Source organism: Caretta caretta, chromosome 9 (genome assembly GCF_965140235.1).
Source record: "Caretta caretta isolate rCarCar2 chromosome 9, rCarCar1.hap1, whole genome shotgun sequence".
Taxonomy (NCBI): domain Eukaryota; kingdom Metazoa; phylum Chordata; order Testudines; family Cheloniidae; genus Caretta; species Caretta caretta.
In genome coordinates, this window is record NC_134214.1 from 24,727,790 (window position 1) to 24,753,960 (window position 26,171).

Consider the following 26,171-nt stretch of genomic DNA (forward strand, 5'->3'; position numbering starts at 1 on the left):
CGTAAAGTATTTGAAGTTTCTTGTATGCATTGCATTTCTTCACCCCTTGTGCAGAGAGCTAGCATGAGGCCCTCTGCTCCACTTAGGGGACTGAACTGGGACTGCACAAGAGGTTGGCTGGCTGAGCAGCTGCAGTGGAGTGCCTGAGAAGCCCCAGCTTGCCACAAACTGATCTCCAATCAAGAAATGGAACCGGCATGGAAGATCAATTTGGGGGAGGCCAGCACAGGGGAGGGGCTGTGGATCCACTTTTATGTCCCAATGCCCAAAAAACCATGGAGGGACTATGACTGCTATTCCAGCCCACAGTTTGGAGAAGCAGCTCTGCACACTGGCCCAGGTTGGGACGTGAATTTCACCTCTCTTCATCCTCACACTCCATCTGCACTGAGTCTGAATACTTGGGCTTCATGCAAGTGGAGTGAATCTCATCTTTGTTTTTTCCTTATTCAAAGTGTTCCTTAAGCCAGATGGATTCTTGGAATGGATAAGGCACATTTACAGCACATACCTTCAATGATGTGTTTTCTTGAAAGCCCCCTTTCTGTTTCAGCTCTGCAAAGATACACCAGGTAAAATTACTATTAGTGTGGGTGTTATTATTATTATAAGACTTCTAAAGAACTGATGTTTTTAGATTTGCTAATTTTATATTCCAGTCAGAACAAGCTTTGAATGTTTGAGAAATGAGAAAATTAGAACTCAAATAACAGAGCTACCCTTCACTGGAGAACAAACAACCAAACCCCAGAGACAAGAGCATCCAGAAGCAACAAAATTCATATTAATAATAACCGAGGAACATTCATCCTTTCTATAGTAATGTACAACCTGCCATGCAATGTATCATTCTTTTAGAAGTGGGAGAATGCAGTGATTAAGTTTAATTGGAAGATGAAGCAAAAACCAATACAAGCTTCAATTAAATTTGGTGGACTAGGATTTGATTCAATCCCCTGTCCTAACTGGTCTCTTCAGAACAACCTTATTGAAACTTTCTTGTTCACACCACCTTTTGACAACTATTCCAAAAAGATATAAAATAGAATAATTGCTTTTCCCTCAAATGTAGACATACAGTCAGTTTTATGAACTGCAACAAAGTAATTAATATGGGCTTTCAGAGATACCGCAGTCCTTATTAGGATGAGTCAATAGGAATTTTGCTTGAGTAAGGACTGCAGGATCAGGCCCAAAGTTGTTAAACAATGACACAGTCTCTTTGCGTAGTATATATTCTGTAGACATCTCACTTCTAAGGAAAAACTACAAGAAATTACATCCATTTTATGTGGCCCATATTTCAAATCTAAACTAGATTTAGAGGCAATATTACATTTTATAATCTTTCTTACAGACTGTTTAATTTTGTATGTGTTTGTAGCATATCAACCATATTTTGAGTCTGAAGCAAAGCAATGGCTCAATAAAGTAAAACTAGACCATTGCTATAAATCTACAGTACTGAAATGCATAGCATTCTCTTATTTATATCCAGACTTTGCTGGAGAAGCCAAAACCTATATCCTCTCTCTCCAGCTTCAAAATTTATGATAAATAACTTCAGTGAAATGACAAAATCATTTTACTCTTTTATAGAACATGTCCAAAGAAAACCTCCCAGTTCCACATGTTGCAGTTTTTATAAATTATGATACGGAGTAAACTTTACATTTTTTCTTAGACATTCTGATAGACTTTGATTTCAGTGTGTTACAAAATACATTGCGCAGATCAGATTGGAAGGAAAGCAGACAGACAGAAAGGTTGTACAGAGTTTGAAAAGCAAAACTCGTTAAATTTCTTTGAATAATTTAACCAATAGTTCAAACACTGGTAACATATCAGAAGTAAATTCAGCCAGTAAAAGTTGCAAAAAGAAAAGGAGTACTTGTGGCACCTTAGAGACTAACCAATTTATTTGAGCATAAGCTTTCGTGAGCTACAGCTCACTTCATCGGATGCATACTGTGGACAGTGTAGAAGATCTTTTTATATACACACAAAGCATGAAAAAATATCTCCTCCCACCCCACTCTCCTGCTGTTAATAGCTTATCTAAAGTGATCACTCAAATAAATTGGTTAGTCTCTAAGGTGCCACAAGTACTCCTTTTCTTTTTGTGAATACAGACTAACATGGCTGTTACTCTGAAACCAGTAAAATGTGTGCTTCAAGCCCACAACAGAGGGCAAACTCTCTTTCATTTAGCTCAACACTAAGAGAGAAATGGCTCATTTTTATCTCAAACAAGATGGTCTTTTTTATCTGAGCTCACTGCGGGGAGTGATCTTAAAAATATCTCCCTGACCTGTGGGTTTGAGTTAACACCGTGTTAAATAAAACGTTATCATGTTGGCAGGGTTGGGCAGCTTTCCTCCTGCGTAGTATTATGCTGGTTGTGCTCCTTCTGATTTCATCCATGTTTTGGAAATGGAAGTTTAAGAGACTGTACTTGAACAATCTAAATGAATTATCTTGCATCAAAAGAGTGCAGAGGGGTTATTCCTTTTGGTACCATTTGCTAGGGTCTAATGCCAGGTTAATATCTTTGTTGAGCACTGACTTCTTTAAAAGTCATCTTCAAATGAGAATAAATTAGCCCCGAGATTTCACTAACCTGTATATAACTTGGTTGCCTTAAAGCAGGGGTGGGCAAACTATGGCCTGCGGGCCACATCCAGCCCTCGGGACCGTCCTGCCTAGCCCCTGAGCTCCCGGCCCAGGAGGCTCGCTCCCAGCCCCTCCCCTGCTGTTCCCCCTCCCCTGCAGCCACGCCGCCATGCAAGCAGCGCGGCTTGTGCCCGCCCACTTCCCAGGCTTTCAAATAAGCCTGTCCTGCCGCTCTGAGCAGCCTGGTAAGGGTAAGGGGATGGGGGGAGGGCAGGAGGTCCCGGGGGTCAGTCAGGGGATAGGGGGCAGTTGGATGGGGCAGAGGTTCAGGGGGACGGTCAGGAGACAGGGAGCAGGAGGGATTGGATAGGGGGTAGGGTCCCGGGGGGTCGGGGAGGACAGGGAGCGGGGGGGGAGGATGGATGGGGGTGGGATCCTGGGGGGGCAGTTAGGGATGGGGGTCCTGGAAGAGGGTTGTCAGAGGACAAGGAGTGGGGGAGGGATGGATGGGTCGGCAATCCCAGGGGGCCTGTCAGGGGGCAGGGGTGTGGATTGGGGATAGGGCAGTCAGGGGACAGGGAGCAGGGGGTGTTGGATAGGGTGTGGGGTCCCGGGGGGGGCAGTTAGGGGACAAAAAGCGCATGGGGTTGGATGGGTTGGAGGTTCTGAGGGGGGGCAGGAAGTGGGAGGGGGAGGATAGGTGGCAGGGGCCAGGCTGTTTGGGGAGACACAGCATTCCCTTCCCGGCCCTCCATACCGTTTTGCAACCCCAATGTGGCCCTTGGGCCAAAAAGTTTGCCCACCCCTGCCTTAAATGGATAAAGCCATGCAGAATTAAACTGTATTATCTGGAACAAAACAATTATAAAACTTACTTTCCACCCCAGTAGAGTTTTGTTGTTATGACCAGACTGGACCTCCTATACATAAAAAAGAAAGTGTGTTGCAATTTTGTTTTTAACAGGCATATGGAGTAAAGATCAAAACAAAATCCACCCTTTTTAGGTGTTGTCCCACTCCCAAAGTGGCAATTTCTTTTTATTTACAGCTAAAGCAGTCATAAGGTTTGTCTTCAAAGGAGACTCTCAATTGAAGGTTCTTAACTTTAGCCTGGAGGACAATGCATAACTATGGCTCTATGTTCTGATTGCTTCTCATGAATAACTATATATACACACTTTCTTATACCAGTCCAAGCGTAGATGATCAAACTTTCATTGTTTGATCAATAATGCAGTACAACCTTGTTACATTGTATACAAAATGTGGACCCTAAAATAAATAAGGAAAGTAGCTTCTGTACTCTGAGATATAAGCAAAGTTAGTATTTTCCTTAAGATTTAGGGGCCAATTCTCCTCTCACAACTGTGTAAATCAGCTGCAACTCCATTGAAATCAATGGAGTTAACTAGTGTGAAAGTGATGGTAGTGAGAGAAAAATCAGAAATGCTCAGTTCAGCATTTAACTCTTCCAGAAAAACAAAACATGCTCTGCCTGTAGCTGCTGCTAAGCAGTTAGGCATTACAGTGTCACAAGAACCCACAGTGGTTAATGATAAACATCAAACTATTCTGGCGATTTCAATAATGCTGCTGTGTCAAGAGAAAAGAGTGTAGAAAACGTCACCAAAAGCATCTGATGTAAATTACTGTTATGAAACTACTTTAATGAGAAGCAGTATGAATATTGTTATACAGTGACCTTGAGATATTAAAACCAAAAGAATGATCCATTTGCTAAGTTTGTCTATAAACTCCAATGTACTGTATTACTAAAACAAAGATCTATTGGCTGGAAAATACTTTGCTGTATACAACAAAAATCTTTGTCAACCGCTCTCCAAGGGCCTGACCCATGGCTATTAATCAATAGAAAGGCTCCCAATGATTTAAATGAACACTGAATAGGGCCCAGTATTTTGTTCTGACTTCAATCAGCTGCAGGACTGCAGCAAGAAAGATTAAACAAAATATGTTTCATAGTTTAAAATACTTAAGAAAATAACACAGCAAGTATTAGACACACTTGCTGACAGTGAATTCCATTAAATGTGCACACACAGAACGTATAGTTGAACAAAACGGCTCCACTACATAAACAAGCCTGAACATTTTGGGGGCAAGTTTTCAAGAACAGGGGTTTGTTCCTGGTAAAGTCAATGAGATTTCTGCCACTGACTTAAAAAAGAACTGGCTCTGACCTTATCCCTAGGGGACAGATTTGTAACTCCCTAGGGAGTTAGGCACCTAAATACCTTTAAAAATGTGCCCCAGGTGCCTACGTTGAATATATTCAAAGGGGCAAAAACATGTAGCAGTGTGTACAGCTTAGGCATCCTTTTAGAAAATCTCCCCATTTTTGTTTAAGATAATAAAAATTATTTTAATTTTAGAGTAACTCTTAAAATGCTGCATAGATCCTGAAGAGATTAATGATATAGAGCAGCTACAGGATTTTTTATTTGTACTTTGTACTTTGTTCTGCAGCACACTGAGTCTCTCTTGAATAATCATCCCACTAAAGTATACTTATATTTGATGTGTTGAGAATTGGAATGCCATTGGGATCATTCATTAGTGAAGGGATGAACAGGACAGATAGTGGAGATCTTTAAAGATCATGTAAATGCCACTTAAGCTACACAAATACATTCTAGTGTACACACATGAATGAATCATTTAAATTAGGTCTAATCTCATATGAGGTATTCAAAAAGAAATCCCATCATGCTTTCTATCTCTTTATATATAACATTACATGGGGAAAAAAACCCATTGCTAAGATTGCAAAGTCAAGCAGTCTCAAGCCGGGAACCCAGAAAATGAGGAGCACACAATTAGAGACCACCTATGAAAAGTTTGGTTTAAGTGACTTGCCCAGCATCACATAGAAACTCTGTCGAAAAGGTAGGGATAAAACACCCTCCAGTTTTCCAGAGCAGCATTCAACTGCCTTAACCAGGAGCCCATCCTTTCTCTTCCTGCAATCCCCTGCCTCAATCACTGCACATTCCAGCTTCTAGAACAAATGAGGCTGGAGACCTACAGACAAAAGTCTCCTTCACAGCAACCTGATTGATCCCCAGAACAAGTCCATACTGTGCACTGAAGGAGGCAGGGGTCCTATGGAAAAAAATAGTGTGACAATGATGTTATTAAAGACTGTATCATAATGTAACACCCAAGGGAGCTGAATTACGGTTGCACAGAAAACCTGAATTCTGGTATTTTCTAACTTTTCCTAACAGTAAAAACAACATATTTTTTCCCAACCCGGTTCTCAAAAATGGCTGAATCTTTCCAAAAAAATTTCTGCCCAAGACAGACACCTGTTATGGAAAATTTTATCCCAAACAAAGTTTGGCAAAATTATAAACCACAACTGAAAACAGAGGTTCATAACAGGAAGCATTGGGCAATCTTAGTAATAGGAAGTGCCACCAGCTCTGCCTAGGACTTTTATTCCAGCTTTTCCAACCAGCTACCGGATCCAGCACATGTTAAAAAAGCTACTATTTTTTAAAACAAAAGAATTCAGATATGTTCTGTGGTCCTGATCTTCTACCCCTGAAGTAAAAGGGAGTTTTGCCATTGACTTCAATTGCAGTAATTGTCAGGCAGGCTCTAAAATCTATACAGTACCTCCAGCCCTTCTTTTTGATTATGCTTCCCAGAATCAGCTCAGCCCTGGGGAGGAAAAAAAATGCACTTGAGTATAAAATACTTTAAAGACAAGAATGCACTCAACATAAAGTAAACCATGAAACCAATTATTCATTGGAAGTCTCTGCCATAAGCACCGATACGTAACATAAAAAAAAAATCTGCTCACATTCAACCTTTATTTTTTTCTGTTTGACACATTGCCCCATGTCCTTGCTGACCTGAATGTGCCTTTTTTGCACTGACCTTATGAGGCAGAGAGTTGGAATTTAACAATTCAGTGCCCTGTGCTAAGCCGAATCAATATAAATGTCACACTTGTAAAGTCAACTGTGAGTCAACTGATTTGTTTTTAATTATGGCATTTCTCCCCTCTCCAAACATCAGCACAAAGTCAGACAGTGATTGGTCAGAAACACACTGACATTTCAATTTAGCTATAGAATGTCTACCAAACACATGGCAGAAAATTATAAGCCAAATCCTTAACTGTCTTGCACGGGCCCATATGGCCCAAATGCTGCAGAAATGTCATTCTGTTGGGCGGGTGACCCAGGCAGCTGAGAAACTGTGTATCAGCCTGAGTGAGTACTGCTCAAGTGACATCTATACTGGGTCTACACCGGGGGATGTGGAGGAGGGAAGTTGGCCTGTTACCCACAAATGGGAGAATGGCCAGCAGAGACTACGTTGCCAGTATCGCCTTGAAGCATGTGTTGATGTTAGGGTTTTCTTCCTTCAGACCCATTGTGCATCAGGGCATGTTCATCCAAAACACAACCCTGCAAGTAGGGCTTTGTTCTTTTTAAAGTTAGTCAGTTTTAAGGCTGAGTGGTACAAAGCCACCTTCATGGAGGCCAGGATCTGGCCCATGACATTTTGGGTGTGTACACAAAGTCAGCTGAAGGTCATTTTGTCCATGCAAGAAACAGAGCTGAATATAGAGTGAAATGAAGGGGAGCAATGTAGTGAGCACAAACCAGGGGGATGAAAGCACTTTTAAGTGCTGGTTTTTCTATAAGAATCAGGGAGCCCATGAGAGAAGAGAACAGACTGAGGATTTATTTGTAGTGGAGACTGCAGGAAAATGCCCTCTCTCTGAAGCAGGGGTGGCCAACCTGTGGCTCTGGAGCACATGCGGCTCTTCAGAAGTTAATATGCAGATCCTTGTATAGGCACCAACTCCGGGGCTGGAACTACAAGCACCAACTTTCCAATGTGCCGGGGAGGGGCTCTATTCATCAATAGTGAAATGCACAGAGTAGGTTACATGTGAGATACAAGCAATGCACTTAGACTTGTTAGTCTAATCCAGTTCTCTCCTTCGAGAATGGGAACCCAAAATAGGTTCTCTGTTTATTTTCTCAGTGTGGATACTGAGCTGGAATCTCAGCTGGTATAAACTGGCACAGAAGTTAATGGAGTTAGGATGATTTACCCAGCTGAGGATCTGGCCCATTATCTTCCACTAAAAAATCAGGACTTGATTTAAAAGTTTTTGGCAGGGGACCACTTTCTTCTTTGCCAGCACAATGGCATTGATGTAACTACATATAACTGACACTGGACAAAGAGTCCCACCCCTCTGCCCCCAGCTTAAAGATGGCCATGGCTGTAGGCCCTGCAGAAGTGATTAATGCACTCTTTGGGAGGTGGCCCTGCATATGGAGCCCTCTCTGTTCCCTGCTCAAGTTGAAACAGGGAAAAATGCAGCCAAGTACCCTATTCCTGGCAAGAGGATAGGTGCCTGCCTGAGAGGTGGAAGAGGAAAAAAGAACACAGATGTCCCAGTCTCTCTCATAGGAAATATGAGGTTCCACATAAGCAGCGTTTGTTTTTTAGAAAAATGGTGTTTATTAAGGTATCATTGTAGGACAAGGGCAGGGTGTGGAGTAGAGCAGAAATCACCCCGGCAGCATGGTGAGTGTTTCACCTGGAGGGGAGTGCCAAATTTTCACATCCAATCGCCAAATCAGGAGCTTGGGCCAGGTTTGCTGAAAGACTTGTCAAAGTCTGCAAACCTGAGCTATGCTCATTGTATTGTATGGTATGGTAGAACCTTAAAAAGCACCCAGCGAACTCTGAAAACTGGAGAGGAAAAAACATTTCACAAGAAGCACTATGAAAGAAAAGCCCCGCTTTTCACACAGTTTGTGGCACTTTGTTACCCTGGGTATACGCTAAACCCCAATTTTACTAAGTTCTTGGGGGACCCCCAAAACCTCTAGCGAGATAAAACTGGGGTGAAGTTCAATAACTTCCTAAGAGGCTGGGGGCACAAAGGCACTTGGGATCAAACTGAATTTCATAAAAGGGGAATATGTAACATCAGGGTTTACCTGTTTCTAAAGCCAATCTTTCACATTGGCAAAGCAGTAGGACATCAGACCTCTACAAGCAAGGCCCCATGTTGGGTGATTTGCTCTTGTTTGCAAGGATGTTTAATCTAGAGTTTGAACACGTAACTAAACTGGGAACACCCAAAATCCAAGGCAGATCATCCTCCTATGAAGTGTCTTAGTGCAGTACTCCAGTGCGTCCCAGTATACATTTACATATGTCAAAATAAACCTTAAATGACACTAGTGCCGATCTGCAGTAACTCCATAAAAGTCAATAGGGTTACTCCAGATTTACACCAGAGTAACTGAAAATAGAACCTGATACACTTCTGTAGTTGCATTTGTTTAAAGGCTGAGTTAGGTTGGTGGTGAATAAATAGGTACAGTAGTTAAACAAAGTGAAACTTGGCTGCGTAGAACACTCCAACACCTTGAGCCACACACACACACACACACACTTACTTTCCAGCTGCGTACACCTCCGCTGTATCAAAAAGATTTACTCCACTCTCATAAGCGATTGTCATTAGCTGTTCAGCAACCTTAGGGAAGCCAGAGACATACGATTAGTCAAGTGGCTGCAGAAACAATCCCCAGCATGCCTGACATGCTACTCACCATCTGCCCCAAGGAGCAGGGCTGTGGACCTTTGGTCAAAACGTGATTATCTGAACCAGAGTTAATTAAAACCCTGTTATCCAAAGGTCAGATATATCCCCAAGTGTATTTATTTATTTTTAGCTATATAGTGCTCTAATCAGAGTCACTCAGTGCATGTACAAATGCAATAGAATTTACTGACTCACGTAGAAACCAGCATGAAACCCCAGAATTCCCCATACTACATTCAGACAAAAGGAGGCCAGAAGGCAGTTTGTGACAGATAGTAGGGGAAGCAAGTTCCAGAGCCAAAGGCCCACCATCCACAGGGCCCTGACTCCGTCCCACAGATATTCAAATCTAGGGGCTGAAGGAGCATCTCAGCTGATTTCAAAAGTGACAGAAGCATGAGTGGAGAGGCAGTCTCAGGTAGCTGGGACATTAACCAAACAGGGCTTTATGGAACAGTCTTAACACCTTGACTTGCATTCAGAACTAAGTGGGAAGTGTTCCTAATGGTGACTATGGTATGTTAGGGCCTCATCTGTGGCTTGGGATGGGGGAATGCAGCGCAGCACATACCAAAAATCAATGGAATTGAGGCTGATTTAAGGCTGTGTCCTTAAATCGTCCCATTGTGCCTGGGCACTGCTCTTAAGCCAACATAAGTTGTTACAGGCAAAAAGCAAAGGGCTAAATTCTGTTCTCAGTTTCACAGGTTTAAATCCAACATAATCTACTGAAGGCAGTGAAGCTTCCCTGGATTTTCACCAGTGTTACTGAAGGAGTGGCAGTCAGCATTCAGCCCGAATACGCAGCACGTGTGCTCGGATTCTCTGCAGGGAAGTGGGGGAAAGAATCCTCCCCTACAGGCTGCTAAGCTGCTGCAGAGTTCTGTTCCCTACTGCAGAGGGTCTCTTGCACAACTACCCGAGAAACACATGGGTTGCACGCTATCTAGAACCCCAGTACGTGTGGAGGAGGGGTAGGAATTACACCTGAGAGGAGAATTTCCCATGGGCATTAGTAGTAGTTATACATATATACTGAGCAGAGAATGACCCTCGGATATGCTGCAATACAGTATCTAGGTGAGGAAGTAGCACTGAATGTAATTGCCATTGTTGGTTTCTAACACAATGATGTTGCTTAAACATGGCGATTGTGTGAGTTTTCAACAACAGCTAGACTGCAGGAAATATAGCTAATAAAAACAACAATTCCACAAGCCCTGCTTAGTTCTTTCCTTTCCCTCAGTCATTAAGGCCAGCTGACAAGCCTAGCCATTCTAAAGGCTGTTATGAAGGTCACGTGACTCCTTGCTGCTTCTAGTAAAGAGGAATTGTATAGCCCTGTTCGTCCTATTAGCGTACAAAGCAATAACAGCAGCTATGGCCAAGGCTGTTTGTGTGGTGTACATGTTTGTACAACATATCTGAAGTAACAGTTTTCTTTCTGCAAAATACACCGTGCAGTTTTTGCAGCTGACATCGGACTTTGATATACATTTTGCAGTTCCCAAAGGAGACAGAATGTGGTGTGAGATGAACTACAGCTGCTTGTAACATCCCCTGGACCTACAATTGTTTAATAAGGGAGACTTAGGAGCATGTCTGACTTTTGCACATCTGCGCTATTCTTTTGCTCTTTGTGCAGGAGATTGGAAGACAAACTGGACTGATTTTAAGGTAATTGCTTGGTTTCGGCTGCTTTCCAGTTGAAGTGAATGGCAGCACTGCAGCAGTGAATTGATTGTGCACTGTTTTATTTTGGTAATTTTAACGGACTATTAAAATACAGCGCTGCATTTCCAAATCACTGCTGCGCTCCTCTGAAAGCACCAAGTGCTTCAATGGAGAGCAGCTGCAACGAAGCACAGAGCCCTGGCCAGCAAAAAGGAGGGATGGAGAGGAACCAGCAGTTCAGACTCTCCCGGTTTTCTAAAGGAAAACAATTGTTTTAAAGCAACCACAGCCAGCCCCAGTTAGTTATATGGTTAATTGGTTTTTGACCAAAATGGATTGTGAAATGTAAAGTGGGCTGGCTCAGTGGTCCAGCTAACAGAGCTGCCCAATATCAGGAGGAATCAAATTTCTTCAGCTCCTAGAGGCACCCCTTTCCTAGAAACTTAATTTCATGTCTCAGATGGAGTGTAATCCCCAGAAGTCAGTGTGGTTATGATAGGATCCCCAAGGAATACATGGATGGGATTTTTAAAAGTGACTAATGATTTTGGGTGCCTTGATTTTCAGTGCCCAGCTTATGACATCTTAAAAAGGCCTGATTTTCAGAAAGTGCTGAGCTCCTCTCATACTGTATGGAGTCTCAGGTTGGGCCCCCAAAAATCACTACTCACCTTCTGGAAATATTGACCATGTATTCCTGCCCACCTGTGCATCAGAATATGAGAGGAAGTAAGACATATCTACCATTTCAGTGTGTCCTGAACTGAGGATACAATATATAAAATATTTAAATGATACATACTGTATAGAATATCTACAATACTATAGAATATAAACTTGATTTGTTTTTTAATCGAGACTCAGAAAATGTGCTCCCAGAAGAACAAAATTCAGAGACTTAGGATGAATTCCTAAGCACTGAAAAATTAGAATCACAAATGGAGCAGGGTAGGAGTGTTGTGTCAGCAGGACATTTCAAGACTGGGTATTTTTTCTTAACTTATTCAAAATAGACTCAAACCTGCCACAATGGTACTTACAATCTGACACCAAACACACCACTAAAAATGTTTTTAAAATATGGCGTTTCAGATGAAAACTTGATGGGTAGCAAGCTGCAATCACAGTCCTAACCCTGCACAAATAACTTCACACACCTGAATAATCCTATTGAAATCAATGGCAACTTTTCCTGCCTGTAAAGATAAGCTCATGCACAAGTCAGCATGTTGGAGTCCAGGTTTAGGAGTGCCCTTTGGACTCTGCTCCCTAGATTGAAGGAAATCATGAATCACACACTTTGCAGAGAGGAAATACTGGTCCTCTTGGGGTCATAGCTATTGCTTGATGGGAAATGATGGTGGAAGTTTTATGCAGCACTGCACTGCACTCTTCCACACACACCATATAGGCCCAAGGTCTGGCTAGGCTTGCATATAAATGCACACCTGAAAATCTGGGGGCAGGTGGAGAACTGATATTGACCTCAAAGGCCTACAGAGTTAAAGGTGTTTGTAAACTCTTTCACTCTAACATTTAACAGCAATAGGGTCATGGTTATTTTCTACAAAGGCCTTGGTTTTACTCGGTTACTTGGCAAACTCCCAAAAGCATTCATTCAAGATGAAAGTTTATTGATTAAACACACAAAAAAGGAGCACAGAATTAAAACAAGAATTTATATTAAAACTGTGGTTTAGTGATCATGCAAAACAAATTTAGTTAGACCGTGACAAAGTCTCTCTCCTTTTGGAGTTAAAATATCAGTCTCTCTTTTTTTTTTTTTAACAACCTTTGATGAAAAAGAAAGTTAATTTTACTCTCAGTCCTGATGTGCGACGGGCATTCATTTTTCCTGTTTTCAACATAGACACACGGTGGACGAGAGACAGGATAGAAAAGGTGGGAGAAATATGGCTGTCAATGATGTTTTTTTGAATACTGGACCACTGGAGTGGATGCTTTGGCTGGCAAGTTGAGCATGACACCTACTGCTTGGACTCTGGTTCATGTTCTGGTCAAGGATGTCATCTCTTTGGATCCTTTCTCCTTAGACAAGACAGGCTTGGATGAATGCAGCATAGCTGATGTCGGGATTCGATGAAAAGCCAAGAGAGTGAGAGATAGAATAGGAAGAGAGGGAGAGGGGGGCAGTGGCAAAAGCAACTCAAAAAGGGAAGGGAAAACAATACAGGATCTTATGTGCCTCTGCGGTGCAGGCAATTAGATATCCCCACTGCCAGGCTGAGTACTGGATGTCATGATAATGTGATATGCACTGTTGTTGTCTTAGCAATGTTGGTCCCAGGATAATATGCTGACTTTCAGCACTCATAGTTGAAAACCAAAGTTCCTTAAACAAGACCAACAGCCAGCCTGCTTTCCTCTCAGGAAGAAAGTCCCTTGGCCTGATCTGCTCCTCATGACTTCAGGTTGAAGGAGCTGAAATGAGTCAAGATGAGTTGCAGTTCTGGCAGGTTGGGGGATGCACTGGGGGGACGAAGATTCTTCTTTTTTTCCCAATATCTCTTTTTAAGACCCCCCAAAAGGAGTTAAGTTAAATTCATTTCCATAAAGCCAAACTTGGCATAGGTGACTTCATTCTCACATTTTCTTGTTTACAAAGTATGATCTCACCATAGCCCTTTACTATGGTCAAAAGGCCATTTTTCTTTGGGCTAATTCAATTTTTCTGCCTGGTTTTCTGGCACCTGTTCATAGCATTGATTTATTGAAAAAACTTCACTTATTTTGCATGATTAATTCTCAGGCAGGCAAAAAGTCATAGGCTATTGTGACATCTTATGAACTTTCCTATACTTTTCACAGTTGAATTTAGGGTAAATCTGTTGGCCCAATAATCACAACAGAACCCCAGTCTACTTTAGTTCTGGCTATCCCACAAACCTTCTGAGATGATGTTTTGTAGGGAGGAACATTACGGAGTCTTGCTTAGGAAATAAGGACATGGCCCATTTGTGATAGACATAATGACCTGACCTAGTCTCATGCAGCTTCTACAAGCCACAGTAAAACAAGCCCGAGTAATATGCACACGATATCTGTGCATTAGTGCAAGAAGAGCCAGAATATAGATTTATATCAACATCCCTTTCACCTGTGTTAAGGGAAATTTCTTTCCTGCAGGAAAAGAAACTTTTACAGTTAATAGAGATGAAACCAATAGAAATGTAATAGGGTCCTATAGATATTCATCTGTAACTCTATGGAATGTAATATAGAAAGGATATAGTTCTTAATTTTTTTAACCTTCCTATAAAATTCTATAGCAGGGATATAATTCTCCAATAAATTTTATAGGATACTAAAACCCCATCATTTTCCATTCAACTCTATCTGATTCCTAACATTTACTGAAGAGAGGTTTTCCATTTGTGTTGATTTTTAGTGAATTGATCACTTATGAAATATGCTGGGTTGACAGCCTTGGAGACTGAAGTCTTCTATGGATCCACCAGACAGATCACAGTAATGTGAGCTTCCCCATATGGTCCTGCCAATATGACAACTCCCACTCAGAAGGAGTGCCTCTAGGGATGACAGAGGAATTCAGTCCATGGCTCATTCAGTCCTTGGTAGAATGCAAATTAGTTTCGAATGCAGTGGTGACTGACAGACACTTGCCATCTAAAAAAAGTACCAAGACCACCAACCCACTTCACAATGGCCACTGAGAAGCTATCAGATAACAACTTTGGGTTGTTCCAACCTGGGATAGACCTGAACCAAAGTTCCATCAGTATTTTGAAATAGTTTTTTTCTATATTAAATGTATTAAAATGACCACATTTAGACAAGTGAGAGTACAAGACTTATTAGGCCAGATATATCCTGGAGTAAGCCTACTGAAGTCAATGCACTTCAACCAGGGATGAGTTCAGCCCCTTGTCCCCTGACTTAATGTCGAAGATTAGACTGACTGAATCACAGAATTCCAAGGCAGGAGTTCTATAAAACTGAAAGCACCAATTATTCAAACTGTTTTACTTAGATTTGGTTTTTAACTAGAGATGGACCTGAGCTGCAGAGTTCAGATCTGAACTTTCCCAAAGTTTTGGAGAGGAGGGGCAGAGGTTCAGATCTTGGATTTTGTTTTGGGCCCAACTCTAATTTTAGCTGATAGGCTGCGTATGAAAAGACAAACACCAGAAGTCATGAGGAGTTTTTAAATGATCAATATCAGTGATAACTAAAGGCCTGATCCTACAAATAGCTGATCAGGTTGAAATGCTGGCCCACTGAAGTCAATGGGATTTTTGCCATTGATTTTAATGGGGCCAGGTTTTTACCCTCTGTGTTTAAAACGCTGCAATATAAAGAAGAATCCCCTTTGTTATGCTATTGTATATTTTCATCAGTCCCTTACACACCATTTGTAAGATAAAATGGTTTCTCTCTCTTCTAGAAAATCCTCTACATCTTAACACACAATACTTCTCTCCTTCCACCAAGGTTATTGACACTTTCTCTCTCCTGGTGCTTCGAGTGAGGCTGCTGCAAGTTTTTGTTATGGATAACTAATGTCCATGAAGTTCCCAAAGCTTAGTAAAATATGTGAGTTACACAGCACCTTCAAAGGGTTATTAGCAGAGATTAAGAACCATCCGTTACGGCCAAGAGTCAGTGTTGTCAGTGCAAAGCCCAAAGATATTTTCAGTTGTTTCATCTATACTTTTTATGTCAAAAATCATCTGGCACCTCATTATACGCTGACACTGTGCCTATATTTATGACTGTACTGGATTACTTACATTATGCCAAAAAAAAAAAAAATGTCATACGTCTACTGTGGGAACAATCAGATTCTCATTACAACTGTCAGTGGTAAATGCTGATCCTTCTTTTCATAGCTGTTTGGAATATTTTTTTAATGGAAAGGTTTTTTTTATTAAATTTAACCTTTGGAAATGTCATAATCACTAAGACTTTGTGAAACGTAGCAGAAGTGCAAACTTTCTGTTCCTGTGTATGATAATTCTCTGTCATTTCCTGTTACAGAAATAGACTCTGCTTATTCTGCTATGACTTGACTTGTACAAAACATTTATTCAATTTTATGAGTTTTACTTCAACCAAACATTACTTACGTCATCTGAAATTTGACCTCCAAATGTGACCCATGTCCCTAGAAAGAATAAAATCATTTGTTACTGTTAAGGATTTTGTTTAAATTTACAGTACACAATATAATTATGATACTTTTCCTCAGGTAATCTCTTGATTATTATTTTTTTTAAATGGCCAATCTCTGTAATGAGATGTGCTTGTTTAAATTTAATTGGCCAATGAATCACAGAAAGTCTGTGCTTTCATTTCTTAAAGGGGTGTGTCACAGAAAGGTAGGGTGTTCTTCCATCTGGTGTGAAGGAGGATGAAATGTCTTAAGAGCACACTGCTGATAGCTAAATCAGTTTGAAAATGACTTGAAACTAAAGTGAGCCCCATACTAAGCTCTGCTGAAAACTTTTGTCAAGGATTGATAGATTTCATCTCCCTATCTCCTAGCAATCGCCATAGCTCCTTCTCCATAAACGTCCAACAGGCCTTGCTTCTTCTTAAACCAACCCTCAAGTTCAAGTTTCTGAATTCTGGCTTTCAAGACTGCACAACCCTACTCTGGCTTCCAGTTCCGTTCTCCTTTCTTCCTGTTTCCACACTCACAGGGGTAGATTCTCAGCTGGTGTCAAGTGTTGTGGCTCCACTGCCTGTCAATGGAGCTGTGACAATTTACACTAGCTGAGGATCTGCCCCAGCACTTGGCTTGCTCCATTCAAGCTTCCTGCCTGATCAGCTGCTTTGTATCTGTCTCCCAGTCTCATTTTTGTGCTTGGGACAATTTAGGGGCAACGAGGGGACAATACACATTGCCCCGTCCGCAGGTACCGCGCCCCCAGCTAACATTGGCCGGGAACTGTGGCTAATGGGAGCTGCAGGGGCGGCGCCTTTGGAGGGGGCAGTGCGCAGAGCCGCCTGGCGTTGCCTCTGTTTAGGAGCCAGAGAGGGGGACATGATGCTGCTTCCGGGAGCTGCTTGAGGTAAGTGCCGCCCGGAGCCTGCATCCATGACTTCCTCCCATGCCCCATCCCCCTACCCCAGCCCTGAACCCCTTCTTGCCCTCCAAACCGCTCAGCCCTAGCCTGGAGTACCCTCCTACACCCCAAGCCCCTCATCCCTGCCCCACCCCAGAGCCTGCACCCCGCAGCCACAGCCCTCACCCCACCCCCTGCACCCTGCCCCAGCCCGGAGCCCCCATCCATACCTTGAACTCCTCATTTATGGCCCCACTCCAGAGCCCCAACCCCCTGCCCCTGCCCCAGCCCTGATCCCCCTCCTGCCCTCTGAACCCCTCAGTCCCAGCCTGGAGCACCCTCCTACATCGCAAGCCCCTAATCCCCGCCCCACCTCAGAGCCCGCACCTCCAACCCCCTACCCCAGTCCAGAGCCTCACCCCCCCACCCCCGCACCCTGAACTCCTCTTTTCTGACCCTACCCCAGAGCCTGCACCCCCAGCCAGAGCCCTCAACCCCAATTTCGTGAACATTCATGGCCAGCCATACAATTTCCAAACCCAGATGTGGCTCTTGGGACAAAAAAGTTTGCCCACCCCGATCTATAAGATAATATATCATAAAAGGTCTAAATAAAAACCAACATTTTGATTTTGTCAAAACAAAATATTTTGACCGTTCCTTCCCTCCTCCAAAAAATTCTTTGAGTCATTTTTTTCTTAACAAGCACTGTCTCTCTAACGAGTATGTGTTTCAGTGGGAACTGTGAATGTTATGATTTAATTGGCTATTTATTAAACCACAGTGTTTGTGTTATCATCATTTAGAAGGTTGCTTCACGAAGTATGGATTTTTACTGTCAAAATTAGACAATATAAGTAAAATTACCGTGCCTCTAAAAAGTATCAAAGTCACACACTGCATACTACAATTAAGTATATGCAAATAAGTACAAATAAGTATATGCTTTAACAGCCCTTGCTTCTGTCCTAAATATCTGAGCCTACACAACATGACCTGGAAAGCAAAGTGTTGAAGTGTGAAAAAAGGGAATCATTTCATACTACCATTTGCTCTTTGTTACCTAGTTACCATGTCAGTTTGATGTACAGCACAGTTCTTATTTTTGCAGCTATTCAGGAATTACACATTCACCACATAAAAAATTATTTGTTATTGTTTTAATACAAGAATGAGGACCATCCAGATACAATAATCTTTTACTATGAACTTCATGGTTACACTTGTACATGTAGTATGCATTAAATGTGATGACACAATTACTTTTGATGGGCACCTATACATTTAGCAAGGAATTTGCCACAGGGAAGAGTTAGTTATACTATAGTTAGAAGTTAAAATTTTATAGAGAGAGCCTACTTATATAAAACACAACATATATTATACATTTCCAATTTGAAACTCAACCATATAGAACCTGGCCATGCAAACCTTCCCATTGACAGCAATCAGATTACTCATGTGAATAAGCATTACAGGATCAGGCCTTAATGCTAGAAAATTATATAGGGTTAATTTCATTCAGACAATGTATGGAAAGCTGACCTAAATGCCTTGGGGGGAATGCTAGCACTTCTGAAAAAGAGATTTGGTAAACATAGCCAGGATATTTGCCTTTCTATCTTGCGATTTTATCCAGTGAAGAATCTGCATCAAGTGCAAAATATTCAACACAAAAATCACATTTGAAACGTATAGAAGTGTTTACAGCTTAGTAGTGGCCTGACAAACTCCGTAACAAACGGGGGGCCCTCAGGAGGCTGTCGGCGGGATGGAAGGACAAGAGTTACACTAATAAGATCAGCAAAAACAATGAATACTTGTGTACTGTGTTAATATATATCTTCCTACTGGATATTCCACTCCATGCATCTGATGAAGTGCGTTTTAGCCCACGAAAGTTTATGCCCAAATAAATTTGTTAGTCTCTAAAGTGCCATATATCCTCCTTGTTGTTTTTGCTGATACACACTAACACGGCTACCCCTCTGAAACTAATAAGCTTACACTTTTGATGTAGGTAATTGCATATCTTTTGGTTCACCATAAAGCTGTTTTCAAAAAAAAAGATTTGGCCTCTGTGGCAGGAACCGTCCTCGTGCTCGATGTGTGTATAGCACCTCATACAATAAGGCCTGTAGACACCACCACAATCTAAATACATACATGAAAAGTATTGTTTATTTTTGTGGGCATCGTGGAAGAAATGATTCTTAAGGAGGGACTAGAAACATTTTAACACTCTTAAATACTTTTAACATACCAACCCTTTGAGCGACTTCAAGCAGCTACTCTTTTTAAGAAAATCAGCCAGTGGGAGAAATGTTGCAATCTTTTCCTCAAGAAGTTGGCCCGAATCTCTCTGTGCACTAGTTTACTCATCTTTAAATGGGAGTAGTGCTACTTTTGAAAACCTCCTTGTCTATTTACAGCATAATATTTAAGCTGAAATTATCTGTAAACTGGGATAGGTGCCTGCTTATTGTTTCTCTGTAGAATGTCGATATTCTATATTTATAATTCCGAAAGAGCTATGCCATTTTGAGCAAGCTTGGTTCCTCCCATCCGCAAACATTTTAGCTGATTTCTGAGGACTGTTAGGGATTAACAGGGGGAAGGGTAGAACTGACATTTAACTCTACTTCCATGCTAGTTGTTGGAAGTAAACCATTAGCAGGAATGGATGTACAGTTATGATCTACCCATTTTCAGTAAGAGGATAATAGTCCCTGATGCATATGCATTCATTTTGTTAACGTGTGCACCCAGAAACTATCAGAATAATTCTGGAACCATGCAGTGAAGCTTTTTGCTTGCACCACCCAGGCACATTTACCCGATTTGGTGCTACCACTCCACTGCTTTGCCAGCTGCTATTCCATCTGCTCTGAACAATGTTTTTTATTTACCTTAGCAAGCCTAAGCTATTTCCCAAGATAAAAAATTATAGTACTGACCTCAGTTGCTGCACTATAAACCCAAAGTAACATTATTTTTCCTTCACTGGAGAGCCTCTGGATTTATACCAGTGCAGCTGAAATCAGAACATGATGTGTATGTTCAGTTGCTGATCTGTCAGTAAAGATTGTAAGAGGAAGTTTATCTTTGGTAACAGAGTCATTACCCATCTCTTGATTACCCCTCTTCTTTAGCCCTTCCCCTTTACTTTTGTTTCCCCCTCTGGTCTGTTGTCTAGCCTTCTCACCCTTCTTCACATCCCCTATGGATCTGCTCCTCACTTTGTCATTTCTCTCTGGTTCTTCTCTTGCACGGCTCTACCCTGTTGTGCTGCTGTGCAATCAATGAGCTTCAAAGGAAAACTCAAGCCTTTCGTAAGTTTTGCTTTGCAGCCAGTGATGCACATGCCGCACAAAGGAAGTGGGTGTAGCAGCCCAGCTTAGCAAGTCTTTAAGGCTGCGTCTAAACTGCAAAGTTTGGTCAATGTAAGTTACGTTGGCATACAGACGCCCACTTTTGTACATCACATGGGCACGCACACACTTGACTGCTTGCATTGGTGCTGCACATCCTCACCAGGAGTGGTTGTGTTGATGGAAAATGCAGTACACCACGGGTAGGTATTCCAGAGTGCCCAGCACTACCGTCTGGCACAATGCAGTGCTTTGCATTTTGCACTGCTCTGTGTGATACCAGCAATTCGTCCTGGGATTTCTGAGAACTAGTTTCCACATTGCCATTTTCTCCATCCCATTAGGCTTATTCCATCCCATAATTTATCATGCCATTTTTAATACTGGCACAGTACGGTGTGCCATTTTCCTGTCTTCGCCATTTCTCTGACCAAAACATGGACGCTTCAGAGCTCAGTGCAATTCGAATGACCATTGATAACACAGGATGCACGATTCTTCCATATTCATGGCACGTCAGTGAGTACTATGACAGCAAATGGTGTGGTGAAAAGGAGGAAGAGAATTTGACAGTGATGACTGGATGCTGATGGAGATAGTGAATAAAAATGTCATGTTGCTGCTGGCATTCACAGAGCAACTCCACAGGGTAGATTGATGCTTCTGGCCCCAAGAAATGAGCATTGACTGGTGGGATTGCATCATAATGCAGGTTTGGGATGACAAGCCGTGGCTGCAGAACTTTTAGATGTCAAAGGCCATGGTCCTGGATCTGTGTGCTGAGCCTGCCCCAGCCCTCCAGTACGGGGACACTAGATGAGATCTGCATTCCCAGTCGTGAAGTCAGTGGCGATTGCACTCTGGAAGCTTGCAATATGGATTGCTATTGGTCAGTCAATGGACAATCAGTTCAGAGTCAGCAAATTTACAGTGGTGGCCACAGTCATCCAAGTGTGCAGGGGCCATTAAGCATATCCTGCTGCACAGGACTCTGACCCTCAGCAATGTGCATCAAATAGAAGGATTTGAAGCAACAGGCTTCCTGAACTCTGGTGGGGTAATAGACAGGACGCACATCCCTATTCTGCCTCTATCCCATCTTGCCAGTGAGTACATAAAGGGAAAGGGATAATTTTACAGGGTTATGCAAGTGCTAGTGGATCAGCAGGGATGATTCACTGACATCAGTGTGGGCTAGTCAGGGAAGATGCATGATTCTTGAGTCTTTAAAGAACACAGGACTTTTCTAAAAGATGCAAGCAGGGACATTCTTCCCTGACCAATGCAATCCCATTGGTGATGTTGAAATGCCAAGAGTGATTCTGGAGGACCCACCATACCCTTTGTTCCCCTCGTTCATGAAACTGTACACTGGCTGCCTTCCCAGCACCAAGGAAAGATTCAACAACAGGTGACTGATGAGTGTGCTTTTGGTAGATTAAAAGCTTGCTGGTGATGTTTAATGACTAGGTTTGATCTCAGTGAGGCAAACATTCCTAATGTTATAGCTGCATGTTGTGTACTATGTAATATCTGTGAGGCGAAGGGGGAAAGGCACCAGGCAGGGTGGAGGGGTGAGGTAGACTGGCTGTCTGCTGAATTTGAACAGCCAGACACAGCCAACTGAGGAGCTATACAGCTGAGGGAGGCCTTAAAAGACCATTTTAACTATTAGCCACAGTAGTGTTGTGTAATACTTTGGTAAATTGGTGTGCCTGTGTGTGTAGTGTTTAAATAGGGGAGGGCTATTGATGCCTCTTATGAATTTTGTAATGTGGCATTTATAAGTGGTCTAAACACATATTGTGGAAAGACAAAATAACAAATGCCAGAGTACGGGAGCTGACAGAGCAGGGGACATGTTAAAAAATATCATCAAAGAAAGAAGGGGCTCAGGTGTTTGGGATATGTACAACATATGGAAGACGGGAGATATGCTAAGTAAGCATGGAATTGGGTACCCAGTGAAGTAGGGTGACCATATGTCCCGTTTTGGCCGCAACAGACCCTTTTCAAAGTCCTGTCCCGGCTATCCTGACTTTTTTCTCTCAGAAGGAGGCATTTGTCCTGTTTGCTTTTGTTGACTTGATCAGCTGGCAAGAGCAAACAGGACAAATGCCCACTTTTGTCAAAAAAGTGGGGTGCAATGTGGAAGAACGTGTGGGGGGGGCGAGCAGAGATGCCAGCCGCTCCTCCCCCAGTGGGGAGGCCAAGCTGCAGTGGGGTGAGGTCCCTTCCAACCCTGATATTCTATGAGGATGCAGCGTTCCAGCGGGTGGGGGAGGAGGGGGCACGGCAGTGTTCCCGTGACAAGCCGACAGCCTCCTGAGGGCCCCCCAAAAGGGTTCTAGCCATGGGCAACAGTCCTGCGGTGGGGGGTGGAGCAGCTTGGGTGAGTGGCTGGGGGCATTCTGCTTTCTCTTTGGGAAATGTGGTCACCCTACAATGAGGGAAAGAGCAAATGAGGAAGGCCAAGGAAAAGCTGGCAGAAGACAACAAGTGCACGGGTATCACCTAGAAATAAGTATCACAATTAGTGAGTGACGTAGTCAATGGAGGAACTGGCCTGCCCAATGTGTCAATGGAACAGGAGGAACTAAGGTAAGGTAAATTAATAAAGGTACTCTGTGTTTCAAAAAACAGAACTTTATTGTGTGCAAAAAAATACAGGAAACTAAGATAAAGTACAAATATACAAGATAAAAACATGTTGGCAGCAGTATAAGGGGATAACCCAAACTCATAAAAACCAACTAAACATACAGTTTTACATATTAAAAACATATTACAGTGTTTTATTCATGTGGCAAAACAGGTAGTGCACTGTGCTTGGTGGCTCATCCTCTATTTATCAGAGGTCAATGTACATGTAGTTATGGTTCTCTGTGTTTTCCTCTAGCATGAAATGGCAGGAGAAAGGGTTCATGCCATGCTGACCCTTGTCATGTTGGGGTATATAGGGAGCAGTGTCCATACAGTTTCCCATGGATTTGGAAGGCTGTTGTGTCCAGGGTCTTTGGGCATGTAGCTCCATCATATCCTATGACATCTGAGTTTGTTGCCTGAGCAAAGCCATAATGTCTTGGTTCACTTCCCACCACACATCTCTGTCCCTTTGCCTCTCCTGCAGCAACTGCTCCCTCCGTTCGTGGTCCTTCATGCTGATCTTGGACATTCAGCCCCTCCAATCCCCGTATTCATGGTCAGCAGTTGAGGGGGACTCAAGAGTCTCACAGGAAATATCCTCCCTAGTCTGCTTCTTTCTTCAAGTGATCGGCGTCAGATATCCAGCTTGCAGATGCTCCCTCAGCCTCTCTGTGCTCTGCTTGCAGCACAGGCTGCAAAGTGAAACTTACCAGAGACGCTAATAGATTACACTTTGAAGGCCATTGGTCATACTGCACAATGAAATGGAAGTGTGCACTGAATCAAATGTCGATGGGGCTGTATGTTTGAATCCCAGTTGTATTTCAATGCTCTCTAGCTTGCATAATTCTTTTAAACGCTTGTTTTAAAAAATTCCAATCATGCACCCAGTTCAGAAATGCACCCTGAGATGAATGCATTATGGGTTCAAAACTGTCAGCGTGCCAGCAACAATCACATTTTCTTCTCTCCATGTCATTCAATGTGGTGTTTTGTTGACCCAGAGGATGGACAGAATGTGAGAGATCATAACCCTGTGTATGCTCAGCCAGGAACTGAAGAAGCAATGTTTACTGTAGAATTTTCCCCCATTGCTACCCTAAAATTTCCCACCGTTGCTATCAGCACTAGTGCTTGCTTAGATTGTAAGTTATTCAGGGCAGGGACAGTTTCTTTATATTTGTACAATGCCTAGCACTGTGGTACCTGGTGACACCACAATATAAATAAAAGTGCAGACCAGCAGCCACCTGCATTTTAACTACTGTGTCATCTAGATATTCTCTGAAAAAGGTTAAATGACATGATGGTTAAAATGCCAGCAACTGTCTGTAGCCTTCTCCACCCTTTTGTACTCTCTATTACTACTGCTGGCAGAAATGCAATGGTGCAACATTTTACAGAAAAAGTCCAAAGTAAAAAGTAAAGGAACCATGTTTCAGCTCTGTTGCAATTGGAACATTTTCTAACATGGTTTGGCTGGCACCAAATGGTGTTAGAACTGTCAACAAAAACTTAGGTTCTAGCCTGGACAGTGAAAGGGGCTAGAACATGGTATTAAAAGTGATTTAACACCATTTAGCCTTATCCACAGTGGCACACAAAACCCTGGATCTGATCCTGTGAACACTACAAGGGATAGTGCTTACTACTGATTATAGTCCACTGATTTCGGCAGAACAGCACACGGTCAGAAGTGTTTTCAGGACTAAGCCCCATGTTAGAAAGTGATTTAGCTAGAACTGTGTTTAAATTACATTAAAATTACGTTTCTTAAAGCTTATGCTCAAATAAATTTGTTAGTCTCTAAGGTGCCACAAGTACTCCATTTCTTAAATTGGTCTTCAGCTCACTGTAGACAGTGTTCAAAACTGAAGTTACAGCCGGTCTCTGTGAAGATCTTCTTTTGACCCCTCCTGCATTCTTTACAGTATAGTCATGCATTTTTACAAATCTATCATTAATATATAGTGCTGTATAACACACCCACTTTTTATTTATTTTTAGCAATACACTAGCTATTAATTCCCAAATAAAGGACTACATACAAGTGAAATTAGCATGGCTCTACATCAGTGCTTAAAACAAACTCCCACTTTACAGAAATCTGTCACTGAATTTAATATACACTTGCCTAATTATTAAATTACCGAACTGGTCTGCTTCCAAGAGTTTCTCTTGAGATTAAAGTGTTTAATGGACACTGGCAAGGCTGAGACCAAACCTGCCAACACTGGACAGCAAGAAAACCCATAGGCACATAGTGGGAATGAGTGAATTGGAGCTCTTGAGGCAAGTTATCTCATTTGTTACTATGCTACTGATCTGCCATGGTTTAGCAGGAAGGTCAGTCCTGCCTATGTGCACTGGAGTTGGTACCTGCAGCATTCAGTACATCGCTGTGATTCTGTGAATGAGTATTACGAAATTAATACAATTTGTTATAATTTTTTTAGTGTCAGGACACTAAGCTTGCCTGTACCTTCACTGAGACTTAGGACAGAAGTTCTCAAACTGTTTTTGTGGAGTCTCTTTTGGAGGTTCATGTCCCATGCATGGCCCCCTCCCAGGGGCAGAGCACATGGAGCTTGGGGTAGGAGAGTGTGCCTAGTACCACAGGGGTAGTGCCCGGTACTCATGCGGGGTGGAAGTGGTGTCCAGTACCCACAGGTGGCAGGACAGGGTGCCCTGTACTCACAAGGGAGCAGGGACATTGCCTGGTACCCATGGGGGCAGTACGATGTGCCCCATTCTCACCGGGGCCTGGGAAGGAGGAGGTGCCCAGTACCATGGGGAGCAGGAGGGGTGCCTGGTATGTATGGGGCTGGAAGAGGTGCCTTGTACCCAGAAGGGGCAGGGACAGGAAGGGATGCCCAGTACCCACAGGGGGTGGTGGCAGGAGGGCACCCACAGGGGTCTGGGACAGGAGAGATGCATACAGGTGGCAGAGACAGGAGGGGGTGCCAGGTACCCATGGGGGGCACCCAGTACCCACTGAGGGCAGAAGGGAGGGCTGCCCCTGGTACCCATTGGGTATGTGAGCGATACTCATCATGTAGCACTCAAGGAAGCCTTCCACTCCCTGCAGCAGTCGGGCTGCCAGGACCCTGCCCACCTCACTCACCCTGTGCAAGGGAACTTGGCCATGCTGAAGGGCTGGGGAGGGGAGCGGAAGGCTGCACCCCTAGAGACAGGCCCCCA

General features: G+C 42.8%; 1 protein-coding gene and 1 long non-coding RNA gene across 5 annotated transcripts in view; one reads left to right on the plus strand and one right to left on the minus strand.

The window, feature by feature from the left end:
- KCNAB1 (potassium voltage-gated channel subfamily A regulatory beta subunit 1) overlaps positions 1–26,171 on the minus strand; it is a 243,797-nt gene that overhangs the window by 59,423 nt on the left and 158,203 nt on the right. For all 4 annotated transcript variants that reach the window (XM_048862847.2, XM_075132171.1, XM_048862848.2 and 1 more), the window contains 5 exons: positions 16,012–16,049; positions 9,081–9,160; positions 6,256–6,300; positions 3,489–3,533; positions 512–555 (listed from right to left, as the gene is read on the minus strand). In XM_048862847.2, the coding sequence (XP_048718804.1) occupies positions 512–555; positions 3,489–3,533; positions 6,256–6,300; positions 9,081–9,160; positions 16,012–16,049 (252 nt within the window). The remainder of the gene's footprint in view (positions 1–511; positions 556–3,488; positions 3,534–6,255; positions 6,301–9,080; positions 9,161–16,011; positions 16,050–26,171) is intronic.
- Positions 50–25,134, plus strand: LOC125642102 (uncharacterized). Its single transcript, XR_007358270.2, has 3 exons — positions 50–340; positions 456–572; positions 23,455–25,134. It is a non-coding gene; the product is annotated as an uncharacterized LOC125642102 (long non-coding RNA).